The sequence below is a fragment of the Tiliqua scincoides genome, chromosome 5, assembly GCF_035046505.1.
Source record: "Tiliqua scincoides isolate rTilSci1 chromosome 5, rTilSci1.hap2, whole genome shotgun sequence".
Taxonomy (NCBI): Eukaryota; Metazoa; Chordata; class Lepidosauria; order Squamata; family Scincidae; genus Tiliqua; species Tiliqua scincoides.
Window position 1 is genome coordinate 125,289,359 of NC_089825.1, and position 18,747 is coordinate 125,308,105.

The window sequence follows — 18,747 nt, forward strand, 5'->3', positions numbered from 1 at the left end:
GCAGTGCTGTCCAAAAAAGATACAAGGGCTGAGAATGATATTTTGACAAGCTGTATGTGGCAACAAGACCACGTGAGTGCAAGGCGTGCAAGCCCTCACATAGCATTGAGGAGGCTGTGTCAGAAGGACAGTTCTAATGCAGCTGGGATTAGTTTGTGCCTCCCTCTCAAAGGAAAGCAGGCTGAGGTGCTACAGACAAGATGCCAGGGCAGCAACTTTCTGTTAAGGTTAGGAAAAATGGAGACTTTGGGGGCCTTTGGTGGGCTGCTGTGAGATACAGGAAGCAGGACTAGATGGGCCTATGGCCTGATCCAGTGGGGCTGTTCTTATGAGACCATGTGGCTTACCAAGGATGGCAGTGATCTTGGGGTGGGTGATGTGCCTCCCTCTGTGCAGAACACCCTGGGGAGAAGGAAGCACCATCCAGCTTAGTCACCAGATTTGTCACCAGTTAGGAAACTGCCTTGGCTTGAATTTTCATGACAGATTTTTTTATTTTTTTGCCTCAGGTCCCCTTTGGGAGCCCTTTTCAAGGGCTGAGCCTTAGATGATGCCTGGGGAATATTACTTTACTCATTCTCTTTCCATATGAAAGTGCTCTGGACTACATGTTGGAGTCCAGGAAAATCCATACCTGGGCCCTCCATGAGACCACCACACTTCTCCTTGCCTCCTCCAGCTGCTCTGGCTTCCTTTGCTGGAACAGGGCTTAATACTGGGCCACAGTGCAGATGAGGTGAGCTGAGTGAATAACCAGCTCATCCATCCCTGGGCCTGCTAGGGCACACCTCCTCAGGTGCAACTGGCATCCCCAATCGCAGTGACGACTTCCAGACTCTCTGGGATCCAGGCAGGCTGTGGCGGTAGACCACAGGGGTCCTTCCCCTTGGCCAGCCCTGGATCAGATTGACATGCAATGGGAGATGGGTGACTAGATTGGGGGAGAGACAGGCCAAACAAAGCAGCAGGATGGAGCAATGTTTGAGCTGGACTGGGAAGGGGGGCTGAGGAGAAGGGAAAGGGGCACTCCACTGGGTTATCAGTACATAAGCACCTGAAACTGGCCAAATGAAGAGGCTCAATAGTGGATAAGTACTAACCCGAGTTGGGCAGCTATCAGTGATCCAAGTGGCAAGCCATGGTCCAGGAGAAGGACACAGGGTGCAATACCCCCCTCCCCCAGACATGCCTGTGGCTCTTGAAACACCCTTCTTAGGGTTCCGTGGGATTCGTAGAAACTGTGGTTCCGCGACCCAATAGTGTGTCATGACCCAGGTTTTGGTGTGTTGCCAACCTGTCAAGGCTGACTAGGGTGTATCAAGGGTAAAACAACCTGCTACTTGAGTGGACCACTGCTGCTCGATCACCATTATAGTCACAGAGGCTTGAACGACAGGGAAAGTGAAACTTTTTTTGGTGGATTCCAATGCTAGAAAGGGACAACTGCTTGTAGACCTAAGAGACAATCATTTCCTCTCTCCATTAATGTAGGAATATGGTATAGGGGCTCCTTTCATTGCAGGTGCACCAAGAAGAGGAACAGCTCCAGCGAAGGCTCAAGAAAGGTCATTAGTTCTCCTTACTAACTGCGTTTTGGTGTTTAGCTCAGGTCTCAGTACAATAATGTAGCATTTAGAGAGGAAGATGAAACCCAACAATCCAGCACTGGAGGTCAAGATGGAGAAGATCTCCATGGCCACCATGTATTTCCCCTTGGTGCTTAGATAGGTTGGGACAAAAGAGATCCAAACTGCAAAACACCAACATGCTGAAAGTGATCAGCTTGGCTTCATTGAATGTACTGGGCAGCTTTCATGCTAGGAAAGCCACAGTGAAGCTGATGAAGGCCAGAAGCCCCATGTAGCCCAGGACAACATAGAACATGACATCTGAACCTTGGCTGCACTGCAGTATCATCTGACCCATCTGGGAGTGCAGGGCAAGCTCTGGGAATGGTGGGAAGTTGGTCACCACACAGCACAAATAAGAACTTGAATCAGAGAACAAAGCAAAATGACGGACGTCGTCATTTGTTTCCCAACCCATTTCCGCATCCTGTTCCCTGGTTTGCCGGCCACAAAGGCCAGAACCACCGTGATCGTTTTCACCAACACAGAAGATATGGCAACAGAGAAGATGATGCCAAAAAACGTTTGACGGAGAAGGCAAGTGACCATCCTGGGCCAGCCAATGAACAGAAAAGAACACAGAAAGCAAAGCAGCAGAGCGGATAGCAGAGTGCAGGTGATGGTCCAGTTGTTGGCTTTGACTAGAGGAGTATCATGGTACTGAATGAAGATCCACAACACTCCGAGAGTGACCATGGAAAAGAAAAGGGCAAAGAAAGTCAAAAAGATTCCAAGGGGCTCTTCATAGGATAGGTAAGTGATTTCTTTGGGGATGCACTGATCCCGGTTCCTGTTGGGATACTGGTCTTCTGGGCACTTGTCACAATGTTCTGCATCTGAAATCAATCAGAGAAGACTCAAAGCATGAAATATAGCCATAGTTTCTCCTGACTCAGCTGGGATCAATTCATCTTCACAGAGGCAGTGAGTCACACCAACAAACATACAGAGCAAAGACTGTTTTTGTTTCATTTTGTTGACAATTTCTATAGATAACTGAGGAGTTATCTCCTATCTCCTTATCCAATCCTATCCAGTTTTCTAGTGCCAGTGCAGCCATGCCAATGGGGCATGCACTGCATCCTGTGGTGGGGAGGCAATCACAGAGAGCTCCTCAAGTTGTGGGAACATTTGTTCCCATACTTCGGAACTGCATTGTGGCTGCACTGGTGCTGGAAAGTTGGATAGGATTGGGCCGAGTGTGGATTCATTTGAAGGTAAAGTATAAAATGATACCTTAGCTGGGCACTTCCATATTATGATTTGATATTTTTTAAAGTTAAAATATTCCATATCTATATGAAATTGCTAGAAGCCCTCAGTGGGTATGGAGTTGGATGACATTGGTATGTAAATGATGTCCAGAGGTTCAGGTGTCAGCTGTGATTGAAGGTGTTTTGCTCAGTTCAGGCAGATGTACCAAGTGTGTCCTTTCCAGGATAATCAGACCTAATCAGTCATAATAATCAGGATAATCAGGATAATCAGTCATCCATATACTGGCTGCATTTGGACTACTGTAATGGGCTCTACATGGGGCTGCCCTTGAAGACCATCTAAAAACATCAGCTCATGTGGTATGTGGCTTCACAGTTGCTGATTGGAACACGTGTACTGCCAGAGAATAATGGTTCTTTTTGATTTGGATGCAATACTTGGTAAAACCTTTTACCATTTACTTTGACTGTCTTTTACTGATAATGCAGCAGTTGGCCTACACAGATGCTTATGATAATGGGTTTGGGGCTTTCTTTTAAATCTCTTGTAAAGCTGCTTTGTGGCATCACAGGGAGCCAGCTCTGGCAGAGAAACAGAGGCCCACTGGAGCAGATTGTTCCAGGGCAGGGGTGGATTGGGGCAAGGGAAGGGGGTCAAAAGGGGCCAGGAAGGCGGAACAGGGAGGTGACTGGGCAGGGTGGGAGGACTGGATTTGGGAAGGGGACAAGCTTGGCAGTGCACACTGAATCTAAACCCCTTTCCTGGGCCCGATTCACCTGCCCAAATCAACTTGGACCTGCACCAGTGATATCACTGGTACAGGTCCAAGATGACTTGTTGCAGCTGCTCTGGCTTATGCCAGAGCAAGGGGGCAAATGTCCCCCCATCCCAAGGAGATGGTGCTGGTGCATGAATATGTTCATGTGAGGGTTCAAGTAGGATTGAGTTTACCCATCTGGACCGATATCATGTTTTCAGAGCACCAGGCACAGTCATAGCAGCAAATGTTTTCATTTTCCCAAATAATGTTGCTGATGTAACTAACAATCAACTAAATTGAAACAAAATCAAATTCCAGTTGCAGTGAACTATATTAGATGGCAATCTGGTATCTTTACTTACTTACTTACTTCTGAGTAGGGTTCCTGCACCGGTGGAAGGTGTCGCAAATGCGTCATGAAGCAGTTTGTGCACCAGGCAAGAGAGCAGCACCAGCAAAGGCCTGCACTGCCCTGCCAATGCTACATTCTGACTCAAAGCCATCGGCACAAACATGTAATGTGATGAGCTGAGTAAGGGCATTCCAAAAGTGGGGAGTGACTGTTTGTGGGCAGAGGAATGCAGAACAGGGGTGGATCAGGCCCCAAAGGGGGCAGGTTCAGCAGAGGCCTCCTCCATCGTATTTTTACCCCCCTCCGAAGCCAAGCCAGCATTGCACTGGCCTCCTCGAACATCCACCAGCCATAGAGCTGGTGAAGATCCAAGTAGGCCCATAAGGCAGGCTGGGCCATTATTCAGATTAATAGGAAAAAAATTTGCATACTCCTAGAAGACGCCCAGCTGCCTCCAAACCTGTACTGGATACAGTGCAGACCATGCAGTCCGGCTGTGCCAGCACAGGTTAGGATTGAGATGCAGGTTAAATCAATGATGTTCCTATATCTTTCTTCATCCTTTTTGATAGAAAAGGTTTTATCAGGACGTATATCTTTCAAAATGGAATTGCGGTTTCGAATGGTTTCAGGAAGAAAGTTTTCACTCAGGAATTGCTCTAAATTTTGTGCGCTGATTCTTTACGTATCTTGTCATCAGGATTTATGGATTAATTTTTCATGTTTTATTGGGAATTCGGGGAGATCCATGATTTACTCTGAGAAGTTTCTGTGAGATAGTTACCAAAACAGTATTAAGGTACTGTTCTAGGTCATATTTCTTATATCTCCATGGTTGCTCCCCCTCGTCCCGACAGGATGCAGTGTGTACTCTGACCCTGGATTTGGACCATACCTGTACAAGATGTAAACTCACAAGATGAATTCAGTTATGGCTCAACATCCAGATACAGTTGCCCACTAGAGTCTCAAAGATCTTTATGTTTCATGGACAGCCTCACAGTATGATGGGGGAGATCTCAAGGTCCTGGCAGTCCACAATAGCAGACTTTTAAGTGAATCAAACTCAGCCTTCTAAGTTGAACAAACCTAATGGGTTTCTCATTGGTTGTTCAAGGGAACATGTCAACAACCAACCCTGTAGGTTCTGAATCTAAGTAAAATCTAAGCAAGGCCTTAGAAGAAATGTCTCGGGCCTGCCAAATCGGATGTGTCATTCTATGAAAACACACTTGTTTCACAGCAGTCCTTAATTCACTCTTCACCTGGAGGGTATGTATCCAGCATGGTCAGTGTGTTAGCTGGACACTGGAGAGCCCAGAAGTGGGAAGTTTGGAGAAGACAATGAACACCCTGTATAGTAAGGGCACCGTCCTACCCTGCACTGAAACAGGCAAGCCAAGAGGCTTGTGCTGTAACCAGCACAGGACAGGGGCCCAAAGCAGATCAGGCAGAGGCAAGGGGAATCTTTTCCCCTTACTTCCAAATAAGGCGCCTTTTCCCCTATAGGTCTCCTTAGACAAGTCCAAGAAGAGCGGAGTGGCTTAAAGTCACTCCGAACTCTCCAGGAACGGGGGTTGGGATCCAGCATAAGTGCTGGATTCCAGCCCCACCTCCTGCTCCCCACCCACCCGGCCCCAGGGCCGCCCACCACCCACCCTCCCCCCACCCAGGAACGTCTCCCTCCCAACTTCTCCTTACCCACCCCAGAGCCTTGCGTGGGCCCAGCCAGGTCAACACAAGGCTCGTTGAGGAAGCTTACTCTGAAGGAGGCGCAACTTGCTTTATGGCACATTTGCGACCCTCCTGGGCCAGCACAAGTCCCTTGCGCTGGCCCAAGTGAAGGGCAGGATTGTGCCCTAAGAGTGTCTGGGTCAGAGGCTAAGTATTTTTCAATGTTATCTGGACTGCTACGTAATAAAAACATTTTGCTGCTACCTAAAGTGTTGCTTTGCTCTTTCGCTTTGTTTTATGGTGTTCTTGTTGGTTTGTTGCTGTTTTAATTTAGTGAGCAGCAGGACCAAGTAGCATATGTGTTGTATACTCCCAGGGTTTTGGGGTGCTCGAACCCTAGTTCTTGGTTCTCGAACCCTAGAGCCCTCAAGGACCCCTATTCAGTAGTACTGCCACCACCCTGTATGTGCCAGTGTCTCCGTGCAGGGACACAGAGACCCTCTAGGCTCAATTCTATCCCTTGCAGGCACTGAGCACTCTCTGTAATTAAAGCCTCAGTCCTCAAGTTACTAGTCCTCAATGAGTATTTGGTAGCTTGCTGAACAGCTAGGCAGGATTCTGAACCTTTGTCCCCAGCAGACAATGAACCAACTTAGTAAAAGGATTTTTACTTTATTAAATGCATAGGGTTACATAAGTTACAAAAGGCAGCAAATGCTAGAGGCATAAAACCTCTAGGAAACATATCAGTGATCCCAATATGCTGAGCTCACAATATAGAAATATCCCAAGATGCCCAGTTCACAATATGAAATACCCACAAGGCTCTTCTCTGACCAAAAGCCAGCATCTAAAAATCCCTCTCAGAGAACAAGCTAGTTGTGGTATGTTCACAAGGGTAAACAGAAAGTCATAAACAAGGGCCATAAACAAATAAAAGGGATGCATAGAGTACCAGATCCTTTGTAACGGATATCTCTGTAAACAAATTGCCGATGCGTATCGAATTGCCCTCCTGAACATCCTGAGGATCAAGATGTTGATCTGATAACCAAGTCAAATGTTTGTGGGCCTGTTGGTCTGTTATTTTTCCCATGCTTGCAATGGATGTGTTTTGCTCTCTTTGTGTGCTCTTGTCTCCCCTCCCCTACCTAGACTACCCTATAAAACCAGCATGATTGCAATTGTTCGGGGTCTCTCCACGTGTGTGTGTGTGTGTTTGTGGAGGGTCCTGTTTGCAAACGAGTAAACGTTAAGAAGTCCTTTGAATTCTCCTGTCACCTGTTGATTGCCTCTCCAAAAATCCAAAGAATCGTGTGTGTGTTCATTCAGTAACATCAGCATTAAAATAACAAAGCTAACTGGCTATATCTATTATTCCGTACTCTCACCTGGGTCAGCTTTCTTTTGTAGATCTTTCAGCTCCAAGTTACCTATGAGGCCACATGGCCCTGGTGGACCAGGCTCTCCCTGCAGGATGTTTCACCCACAACCTTTTCCACCAGAAAAGCCCTGACACACCCCTTGGGTTTTGTTCTTATTCTTCTCAGACTAACAGGATGGAGATGACTCTGTACTTATTTAAACTGTCCAATCAGAAACTCTTGGGGACAGAATCTTTCCAGAAGTGGAGCTGGATGCTAGCCCTCTCAGTGCTCCCCTCCCCGCTGGCAGTCCACAGCTGCATTCCCTCCTTGATGGGCGCCTTTCTGTCTACATAGGTGCTACATTATTACCTCCCATTGAGTTGCTAATTGCGTTGGCTGTTGTTACTCACATCCTTGCAGCTAGGAACTGCAAGCCACTTCTCTGTTACTGGTTTAGTTTGGTTCAGGCACTGCATGCTACTAGGCCTAAACTGTACATATTCATGACAGTACGCTCTATCCAGCTCAGGTTAGGAGCAAGCGGGAGGTCTCCTTGGGGTAAGGGGATATTTTTATCTGTACCCCAAGTAATGCTTCAGTTTTTCCACTAGCACAAATCCAAGCAGCCCTGTATAGAGGGTTAAGGTGCTGTGACAACACTGGAAAAAAATAGGATTGCACTGTGAGTTACTCTGAGGATCTCTTTGGGAGGGTGCAAAGTGGGATATAAACATTCAAAATACACAAAGGAACAAAGGAAAAAGGATAAGCTCTATGCATTTTTCCCCATCTACAAAGCCTCAGGAATCTCCCTCCAGAGCCAGAAAACCTTAGGATACCACTTATCATATTTATGATTACATTCTTAATTAATTACATTAAAAATTATAATTTTGTTTTTTTCTGAGACGAAACTATATTTTTAAAATGATTTTGAAATGCCTTTTCTGTTTCACATAAAACTTTTGTTAGAAAATCTGCAGAAGCAATTCTAAACTGGAAAGGTATGTTTAGAAAAAAGTGCCCTTCTATAGCCAGCAAGACAATGACTTTTTTTTCTATGATGTGACCAAGACTGCAATTCCATCCACGCTTTCCTGAGAGTAAGCTCCTATTGAGACTCACTTCTGAGTAGACATGCATAGGATTATGTTTTAAATGTATAATGTTCCAAAAATCCCATTTACTAGCACTGCTCAATAGTAAGTCTCGCTGTCTTGAAATGTGCTTTCCACCACATAAGCATGTACAGGTTTGCTTCATGAATGGAAATTTCTCGGGAAAAGAGACAGTATCTCTAATGTGAAAGGGGAAGGTTCTTCTCTGTAATAGAAAAAGAAAAGTTCTAAAGAAAAAGCAGAAAAAATATTCATTTTTTAAATAGCTTTCTGTGCAAGCCTATGCATGTTTACTCAGAATTAAGTCCCATTATATTCAATGGGGCCTACTCTCTAGAAAATTGTATATAGGATTGCAGGCTTAGTTTTTATAGTAACTAAGAAAACTTGTTTGATAGAATAGATACATTCATTTTATGTAGATTTGGTGGATTGTATTTTTCATACTTAATATCTACCACATGTAGTAGCATTTTTTCAAAGATGATTAGAAAGCTTGAAAATTTTAAAGAATACATCCATTTTCCATAGCACTTTTCAATATTTTTCTCCTGTTTAAATGTATATCTCATTTACAATCCTATCATCCCAGGGAAATAGGATGCAGAAGGGCCATCACCAGCTTTGCTCAATGCTGTGGGTCAGTCGGGGACCATGATGGAGAAGTAACCATGCCATAGTCACCAATGGCACTATTCAGATTTATGTCAACTGTTTGGCTGGCACAAAACTGAATGAATCCAAGGGAGTGTTGTGAGGCTCGACGGGGCATGTGAGATATCAGTGGCACATTTATTGCTGATAACCACCCTCTGCCTTCCCCAACACTCCCCTGGCAGTCCCAATCCTTGCCCGGATCCTCCCCCTCCCTGCCCCATTGCTCCCCTCCTCTTCCATCTGCAGAGCCAAAAAAGAAGGCCTTCCACTGGTGGAATACTAGTTCTATCGGCAGAAGTTGCCCATTGGATTGGGCTGTTACTTATTTGCATATGTAAAAATGTCTCAAGAGTCAAGTGTGGGCATTCTTTCTTCTTACAAGTTGTTCTCTGGTGTTCAAGTCGGGTCTCAGTACAATAATATAGCATTTGGGAAGAAATATGCAACCCAGTAAGCCAACGCCAGATGCCAGGATGGAGAAGATCTCCACAGCCACCATGTATTTCCCCTTAGTACTCAGATACGTTGGGACAAAAGAGACCCAAACACCGCAAAAGACCAACATGCTGAAAGTGATCAGCCTGGCTTCATTAAAAGTATCTGGCAACTTTCTGGCAAGGAAGGCCACAGTGAAACTGATGATAGCCAGAAGCCCCAGGTAGCTCAGGACACTGTAGAACATGACATCTGAACCTTCATTGCATTGCACTATGATATGATCAGTCTGAGAATGCATGTCCATCTCTGGGAAAGGTGGAGAGGTAGTCAACCACACAGCACAGATGCCAGTTTGAAAAAGAGAGCAGATAATGGTAATTGATACTGCCAGTCTCTTCCCTACCCACTTCCTCATATTGTTTCCTGGCTTGGTGGCCATGAAGGCCAGAACTACAGTGATGGTTTTGCCCAACACACAAGAAACAGCAATGGAGAAGACAATGCCAAATACTGTTTGCTGAAGAAGACAAGACACCTTCCAAGGTTGGCCGATGAATAGAAATGGACAGAGGAAGCAGAAAAATAGAGAGCATAGCAGGGTACAGGTGATGCTCCAGTTGTTGGCTTTGACAATGGGAGTATCTTGATGCAGAATGAAACTCACCATCACCAGCAATGTGATCACTGAAAAGAAAAGAGCGAAGAAAGCCAAGACTGCTCCCAACGGTTCTCCATAGGATAAATACATTATGCTTTTGGGGATGCATTGATTCCGACGCTCGTTAGGATACTGGTCTACTGCACACTTTTCACACTGGTCTGCATCTGAAATTCATAAGTAGATCTCAGTATTTCCAAAAGGCACAAGGGTTATGTGAATGTCATTGGAACATCTATTAATCCTTTGAGTTCATATAACACAATGTTCACCATCAGGGAATGATGCTGAGTTCATACCAAACAGAATACATTTAACCAAGTTCCTATAATATTTCCCTTAAGGGTTAATGAACTCACATTTGCTATTTATTTAATCATAATACATTTTACCATCCCTTTATGAAACAGACTTCTAGCATTTTCTAAGTTATGAATAACAAGCCATTTTCTTTGTAATGACATAAAACACAATAAAACACAGGACATGACTATACCAAGCTCTTTGCAACTTCTCCAGAAATCCCCTCTCTCTTTCTTTAACTGCTACATGCGTGCACAATTGAGAGTATTTTTTGAGAAAGTTTTGAAACGGCATACTTTTAATAATAATATAATAATAAACTTTATTTGTATCCCGCCCTTCTCCCTAAAAGGGACCCAGGGCGGCTAACAACATGTAAAAACAGATTTAAAAAACATAAATTGGCCATAAATAGCAGATAAAAAACATATTAAAAACACATTAACAGAGACCATAAAAACAGTAGTCAGATTAAAAGACAGAATAAAAAGAGCATAAAAGAGCAAATCACAGAGGAATCAGGCCTGTAAAAAACTAAAAGATGTATAAAAAATGTTAAGAAGGCCAAGAAATCAGAAGGCTTGTTGAAACAGCAGTGTCTTCAGGCCTCGCTGAAAACTCTCAAGAGAGGGAGCCATTCTCAAGTCAAGGGGAAGGGAGTTCCATAACAGAAAACACTGTTGTTTAAACAAGCCTTCTGATTTCTGGCCTTCTTAACTTTTTATACATCTTTTAGTTTTACAGGCTTGATTCCTCGGTGATCTGCTCTTTTACTCTTTTAATCTGACTACTGTTTTTATGGCCCTGTAGTGTGTTTTTAAATGTTTTTATCTGTTTGTATTAATGTTTTTTAAATTCTATTGTTTTTTAATATGTTGTTAGCCGCCCTGGGTCCCGTTAGGGAGAAGGGCGGGATAAAAATAAAGTTTTATTATTATTATTATTATTATGTTGGTGCCACTACCGAGAAGGCCCTATTTTTTGCCGCCGCCCCACGGACCTCCTTGGGTGGCAGCACTTGTAAAAAGGCCTTCTCTGATGACCTGAGAGGGCGAGCCGGATTGTACAGGAATAGGCGGTCTCTAAGATACCCTGGCCCAGAGCAGTATAGGGCTTTAAAGGTCAAAAACCAGCACCTTGAATTGGGCCCTGAAACGAATGGGCAGCCAATGTAGCCCCCGGAGAAGCGGACTGACAGAGTCAAACCGCTTAGCTCCAGTGACCACACGGGCTGCCGCATTCAGCACTAATTGCAGTTTCCGAACCGTCTTCAGGGGCAGCCCCACATAAAGCGCGTTACAATAATCTAACCTCGATGTTACCGTGGCATGGATCACTGTGGCCAGGTCTGCACGATCCAAGTGCAGCCGCAGCTGGGGCACCAGCCAAAGCTGAGCGAAGGCCCCTGCTAGCCACAGCCGCCACCTGGGAATCCAGGAGCAGCTGCAAGTCCAGGTGGACCCCCAAGCTGCGGACTTGCTCCTTCAGAGGGAGTGCAACCCCATTCAGAGCAAGTCGATAATCCAGCACCCGCATCAAGGATTTCCGAACCAGGAGAGCCTCTGTCTTATCCAGATTTAATTTCAGCTTGTTAGCCCCCATCCAGATCCTCACTGCTTCCAGACAGCGCTCCAGGCCCTCAACCGCCACCCTGGAGTTTGGAGGAAAGGAGAGATAGAGCTGGGTGTCATCAGCATATTGATGGCACCTCACTCCAAACCCCCGGATGACCTCTCCCAGCGGTTTTATGTAGATGTTAAATAGCATGGGGGACATAATTGAACCCTGCAGCACCCTGCACCTCAAAGGCCAGGGTGTCGAACAGGCATCCCCCAGCACCACCATCTGGGACCGACCCTCCAAGTAGGAGTGGAACCATCGCAAAACAGTGCCTCCAACTCCCAACTCGGCCAATCAGCCCAGAAGGATACCATGGTCGAAGGTATCGAAAGCCACTGAGAGGTCCAGCAGGACCAACAGGGATGCACTCCCCCTGTCCAGTCCCTGGCGTAGGTCATCCACCAAGGCGACCAAGGCAGTTTCCGTCCCGAAGCCCGGCCTGAAACCAGATTGAAAAGGATCCAGATAATCTGCTTCATCCAAGACCCTCTGGAGTTGGGCTGCCACCACCAACTCAATTACCTTGCCCAGAAACGGGATGTTAGAGACTGGCCGGTAGTTATTCAACACAGTGGAATCCAGGGAGGGCTTTTTCAGGAGGGGGCGAACCACCACCCACTTCAAGGCGAGCGGCAACGTCCCCTCCACCAAGTAAGAATTGACCACCTTCCCCGTCCACTCAGCCAGTCCACCCCTGGCAGCTCTAATCAGCCAAACTGGGCAAGGGTCAAACAGGCAGGCAGACGGCCTCACACTCCAAAGGAGTCTGTCCACATCCTCAGGCTGCACAAGCTGAAAAGAATCCCACAACACTGGACAAGCAGTTGCCAAGGGGACATCATCAGACATTGTCAATGTGGCATCCAAGTCGTGACGAATACGATTGATTTTATCTGCAAAGTGTTGGGCAGGCACGTCGCAGCAGCTGACCGTGTATTCCTCCTGGACTACTGGAGGGGCCTGATGAAGGAGGCCCCGCACCACACGGAACAGCTCTGCCAGACGGCTATCAGCAGACGCAATGGTAGCAGAGAAGAACGATCTCTTCGCTGCTACCACCACCACGGAGTAGGCTCTATAATGAGCTCTACTCCGTGTCCGATCGGATTCATCGCGAGTTTTCTGCCACCGTCGCTCTAGATGTCTGCCCTGCTGCTTCATCATTCGCAGCTCCTCAGTGAACCAAGGAGCCACTCCGAGTCTGCGACGTGGCAGAGGTCACTCCGGAACAATCTCATCCACAGCCCTGGACATTTCCCCGTTCCAGAGGTCAACCAGGGCCTCAGATGAGGCGCCAGTCTTGGCAGTGGGAAAATCCCCCAGGGCCCTCAGGAAACCTTCAGGATCCATTATTCTCCGGGGGCGGACCATAGAAAACCATCCCCCGCCTCTGTGGAGGTAGGAAGTCGCAACAAGCCTAAACCCTACCAGGAAGTGAGCTGTCCATGACAACTGAGTGATCTTGATCTCCTCTACTTTTAAGGAATGATCTGCTATCAGGTAGCACTTCATCTGTGAGTGGTTGTGTTTTGGCTACAGCTGAATCAGCACTGAATGCAGAGCTCAGTATTATAGGTAGGGACAGTCTAAAATGGTTTTGTTTGTCCATGAATTTCTGTGTTACCCTCAAAAATAAAATAAATTACAATTAAAAAGGCTGAAAATAGTGGTATGTGTTTTTATTCCAAATGTAATCACTGTCATATAAGTGGTATGTATGTGTTTTATGCCTGTGGCTGTCAGCAAACATATCCACAGGCATAAACCAGGCATAAAACACTCCCCTCCCCTGAGCACAACTACTAGGTATTGGCAACCTTCAGTCTCGAAAGACTACGGTATCGCGCTCTGAAAGGTGGTTCTGGCACAGCGTCTAGTGTGGCTGAAAAGGCCAATCCGGGAGTGACAATCCCTTCCACACCGGGAGCAAGTGCAGTCTGTCCCTGGTCTGTCTCCCTGGCTATGGGCCTTCCTTCTTTGCCTCTTAGCCTCAGACTGTTGGCAAAGTGTCTCTTCAAACTGGGAAAGGCCATGCTGCACAGCCTGCCTCCAAGCGGGCCGCTCAGAGGCCAGGGTTTCCCACTTGTTGAGGTCCATCCCTAAGGCCTTCAGATCCCTCTTGCAGATGTCCTTGTATCGCAGCTGTGGTCTACCTGTAGGGCGCTTTCCTTGCACGAGTTCTCCATAGAGGAGATCCTTTGGGATCCGGCCATCATCCATTCTCACGACATGACCAAGCCAACGCAGGCGTCTCTGTTTCAGCAGTGAATACATGCTAGGGATTCCAGCACGTTCCAGGATTGTGTTGTTTGGAACTTTGTCCTGCCAGGTGATGCCGAGGATGCGTCGGAGGCAGCGCATGTGGAAAGCGCTCAGTTTCCTCTCCTGTTGTGAGCGAAGAGTCCATGACTCGCTGCAGTACAGAAGTGTACTCAGGACGCAAGCTCTGTAGACCTGGATCTTGGTATGTTCCGTCAGCTTCTTGTTGGACCAGACTCTCTTTGTGAGTCTGGAAAACGTGGTAGCTGCTTTACCGATGCGCTTGTTTAGCTCGGTATCGAGAGAATGAGTGTCGGAGATCGTTGAGCCAAGGTACACAAAGTCATGGACAACCTCCAGTTCATGCTCAGAGATTGTAATGCAGGGAGGTGAGTCCACATCCTGAACCATGACCTGTGTTTTCTTCAGGCTGATTGTCAGTCCAAAATCTTGGCAGGCCTTGCTAAAACGATCCATGAGCTGCTGGAGATCTTTGGCAGAGTGGGTAGTGACAGCTGCATCGTCGGCAAAGAGGAAGTCACGCAGACATTTCAGCTGGACATTGGATTTTGCTCTCAGTCTGGAGAGGTTGAAGAGCTTTCCGTCTGATCTGGTCCGGAGATAGATGCCTTCTGTTGCAGTTCCAAAGGCCTGCTTCAGCAGGACAGCGAAGAAAATCCCAAACAAGGTTGGTGCAAGAATACAGCCCTGCTTCACTCCGCTTCGGATGTCAAAAGGGTCTGATGTGGAGCCATCGAAGACAACAGTGCCCTTCATGTCCTTGTGGAAAGATCTGATGATGCTGAGGAGCCTGGGTGGACATCCAATCTTGGGGAGAATCTTGAAGAGGCCGTCTCTGCTGACCAGGTCGAAAGCCTTTGTGAGATCTATGAAGGCTATAAAGAGTGGCTGTTGTTGTTCCCTGCATTTCTCCTGCAGTTGTCTAAGGGAGAATACCATATCAGTGGTGGACCTGTTGGCTCGGAATCCACACTGCGATTCTGGATAGACGCTCTCTGCAAGTACCTGGAGCCTCTTTAGTACAACTCGGGCAAACAGCTTTCCTACAACGCTAAGGAGAGAGATACCGCAGTAGTTGTTGCAGTCACCCCTGTCACCTTTGTTCTTGTACAGCATGATGATGTTTGCATCCCTCATGTCTTGAGGTACTCCACCTTCTCTCCAGCAGAGACAAAGGATTTCATGCAGCTCAGTGACGATGATCTCTTTGCAGCATTTTAGGACTTCAGCAGGGATGCTGTCTTTTCCAGGTGCCTTGCCAAAGGCAAGGGAGTCCAGGGCCACGTGAAGTTCTTCTAGGGTTGGTTCACTGTCAAGCTCTTCCAGCACAGGCAGGCACTCAATGTTGTTCAGTGCTTCTTCGGTGACTACATTTTCTCTGGAATATAGCTCAGAGTAGTGCTGCACCCAGCGTTCCATCTGCTGCACCCGATCCTGGATGACCTCGCCTGTGGCAGACTTCAGAGGGGCAATTTTCTTCTGTGTTGGACCTAGGGCCTGCTTGATACCATCATACATCCCCTTGATGTTGCCCGTGTCAGCTGCTATCTGTATCTCGGAACAGAGCTGGAGCCAGTAGTCGTTAGCACATCTCCTGGCAGTCTGTTGGACTTTGCTGCGAGCTTACCCTGGGGGCTGGGGGCTAAGAATAGGCCCTCAGTTTGGCTGTACTTGTCGTAAGAGGCGACTAAACAGCCACCGGGTAGATGGGACTCGTCAGCCTAGGAAGGCAGCTCATCTAAGAGAAGGAAACTCTGACCTCAAACCTCCACTGCCTTGTGGCTACATCCAGTTCTGGAAAAGGCTTCAGGAGTCAACCTCGAGGCAAAATCGGGAGCCGGAGTCCCTTAGGCAGTTCATGGCTGAACACAGTCACGTTCTGGCAACTCCTGCGACGCCGCTGGAACCAACCGTATTGGCTTCTGCCTTCCCATTGGACCATTCCAGCGACGTGGAGAGGGGGGATTTGCTGCATGGGTAACAGCCTATCCTCCATACCTTCTTTACCCAGGCTTCGCGCACTGGAGAGGACACTCCAACTTCGCCATACGGCGTCGGCACAACACGGGAAGCAGCAGTTTACCGGTTATAAGTCTTTGCTCGATTGGCGTAGAGCATGACGCCAGGGGCTGCTTCCGACGGTGGGAGAGATCATTGCATCTCATTGGGCAGCTACCGCCCGCCTTAAGCTGGGCAGTCCCCAGCCAGTAAGGTGTTGCCTCGCCACGGTCCGTTAACCTCATGGGGTGCGTGGGGTTTAGGGTGAAAACCGACAAGCGGATCGACAACTCTGCACCATGCAACAGAAAACAGAAAACTACTGCCCTAAAGCTGAGCACCTGGAACGTTAGGACAATGACACCTGGCTTCTCTGATGACCTGCAAGAAATAGACGACGCACGCAAAACAGCTGTCATCGACATGGAGCTGAGCAGACTGCAGATGGACATCGTCGCCCTTCAAGAGACTAGGCTGCCAGATTCCGGATCTGTCAAGGAGAGAAATTTCTCATTTTTCTGGCAGGGAAAACCACCAAACGAAACCAGGGAACATGGCGTTGGCTTTGCGGTCAGAAATACCCTGCTGAAATCCATCATCCCACCTACTGTGGGAAGTGAAAGAATTTTGTCCCTGCAGCTCCAGTCATCAGCAGGACCTATCACTCTCATCAGTGCTTATGCACCGACTCTGTCGTCTCCAGCAGAAGCCAAAGACAAATTCTATGATGACCTGGCCACCACTGTCAAGAAAATCCCTGTAAAAGAGCCATTGTTCAAACTCGGCGATTTCAATGCTAGAGTTGGTGCTGATAACAGTTCATGGCCCACTTGCTTAGGTCAGTTTGGCACTGGGAGGATGAACGAAAATGGCCAACGCCTGCTAGAGTTTTGCTGTCATCACGGTCTCTGTGTCAGCAACACATTCTTCAACACAAAGCCCCAACATAGAGTCTCTTGGAGACATCCAAGATCAAAGCACTGGCACCAGCTCGACCTGATCCTCACCAGACGCTCCAGCCTTCCCAGCATCAAGATCACACGCAGTTATCATGGTGCTGCCTGCGACACTGACCACTCCCTGGTGTGCAGCAGAGTGAAACTGCAAACAAAGCGACTGTATCACACGAAAAAGGAAGGAAGACCTCGCATTGATACCAGCAAGACCCGGGATCAGAGAAAAGTGGAGGAATTTGCACAAGCGCTTGAGGAATCTCTTCCAGGCCCGGCCGACGCAAACGCATCCAACAGATGGGAACATTTCAAGAATACCGTTTACAACACCGCCTTGTTCATATTCGGCAAGAAGACCAACAAGGCGGCAGACTGGTTTGAAGCCCACTCTGAGGAGTTGACACCAGTCATTGAGGAAAAGAGGAGAGCTCAAGCAGCATACAAGGCCTGTCCCAGTGAGCGCAACCTGCAGGTCCTCCGAACTGCTCGCAGCAAAGTCCAACAGACTGCCAGGAGATGTGAGCACAACTACACAGTCAACTATTTGAATTAAACTTACAGGGGCCATTTAAGATTCGCCTGATACTTGAATGAACAACTACAGTGAACTTAATATTGCCAAACACAAAGAAGAAACATTAAAAAATTGAGAAGACAGCAACTTAAACCAACAGAATTGAACATAGCATTGAATTGCTATGAAAAAAAAAACCAGTTTTAAACTCCAGGGGGAAAAAGCACCAACAACCTTACCACGGTGGGGCAGGTGCCTTCTGGAGCATTTGTTGAGCTTCACGCTCATTGGATGGGGACCATTCTGGTGGCCTTGTAGTTCCCTTCACCTGGCCTTTGAGCGGAGCTAAGGCATGTTTGCTTACTTGTGAGAAAATGTGAATGTGTAACTCTGTTTCATTTTCCATTGGGCTTAATACATACATTTGTTAGCTTGGAAGGAGGGATTTCCTTCTCGGGTGTTTTTTGGGCCCTGCATTCATTGGATTGGGACCATTCTGGTAGCATGTTCCTCTCACATTTGTCTATTCACATGTAAATACAGAGTGCAGCTCAGTTCCATTTTCCAGAGGGCTCCATGCATTTTCCTTGGCAGCTTCTGAGCACGCACAGAAGTCTCTACAGCCAGTTCAGAGCACTCAGCAGAGCTCCACTTTAATATGAAAATTTCAATGTTATTTCGTTAATTGAGCAGGATACAGTGGTGCCTCGCATAACGAAATTAATCCGTTCCGCGAGTCCTTTCGTTATGCGAGTTTTTCGTTTTGCGAAGCACGTTTTCCCATAGGAATGCATTGAAATTTAATTAATGCATTCCTATGGGCAAGAAAAGTCAGAACAAAGTCAAATTTGGTTTACAAAGTGTTTATTAAGTGCTCTTTAAAGGCATACATACTGTACTGAGGATTTCAAAAACGGGGGGGGGATGCTGAGTGGGGAGCTTGAAGGCTGTAATCCTGTGCACACTTTCCTGGGAGCAAGCACAATGGGACTTACTTCTGAGGAGACACGAACAGGATTGTGCTCTAAGCTGGGGAGGAGGACAGAGTAGCTGCACTCAATTGCTTGCTTTTGCCGTGATCATGGGGGGAAAGGTGAAGGAAATGGGGCAGTGAGAGGGTGAATGAGCGATGGGGGGATGCTGAGTGGGGAGTTTGAAGGCTGTAATCCTGTGCACACTTTCCTGGGAGCAAGCACAATGGGACTTACT

The 18,747-nt window shown here is 47.2% G+C and overlaps 1 protein-coding gene across 1 annotated transcript in view; it reads right to left on the reverse strand.

Moving 5' to 3' along the window:
- Window positions 1–9,126: 9,126 nt before the first annotated feature.
- Window positions 9,127–18,747, reverse strand: part of LOC136653509 (vomeronasal type-2 receptor 26-like) — a 33,657-nt gene continuing 24,036 nt past the window's right edge. Inside the window, exon 6 of the mRNA XM_066630402.1 lies at window positions 9,127–10,037. Within this exon, the coding sequence (XP_066486499.1) occupies window positions 9,127–10,037 (911 nt within the window). The remainder of the gene's footprint in view (window positions 10,038–18,747) is intronic.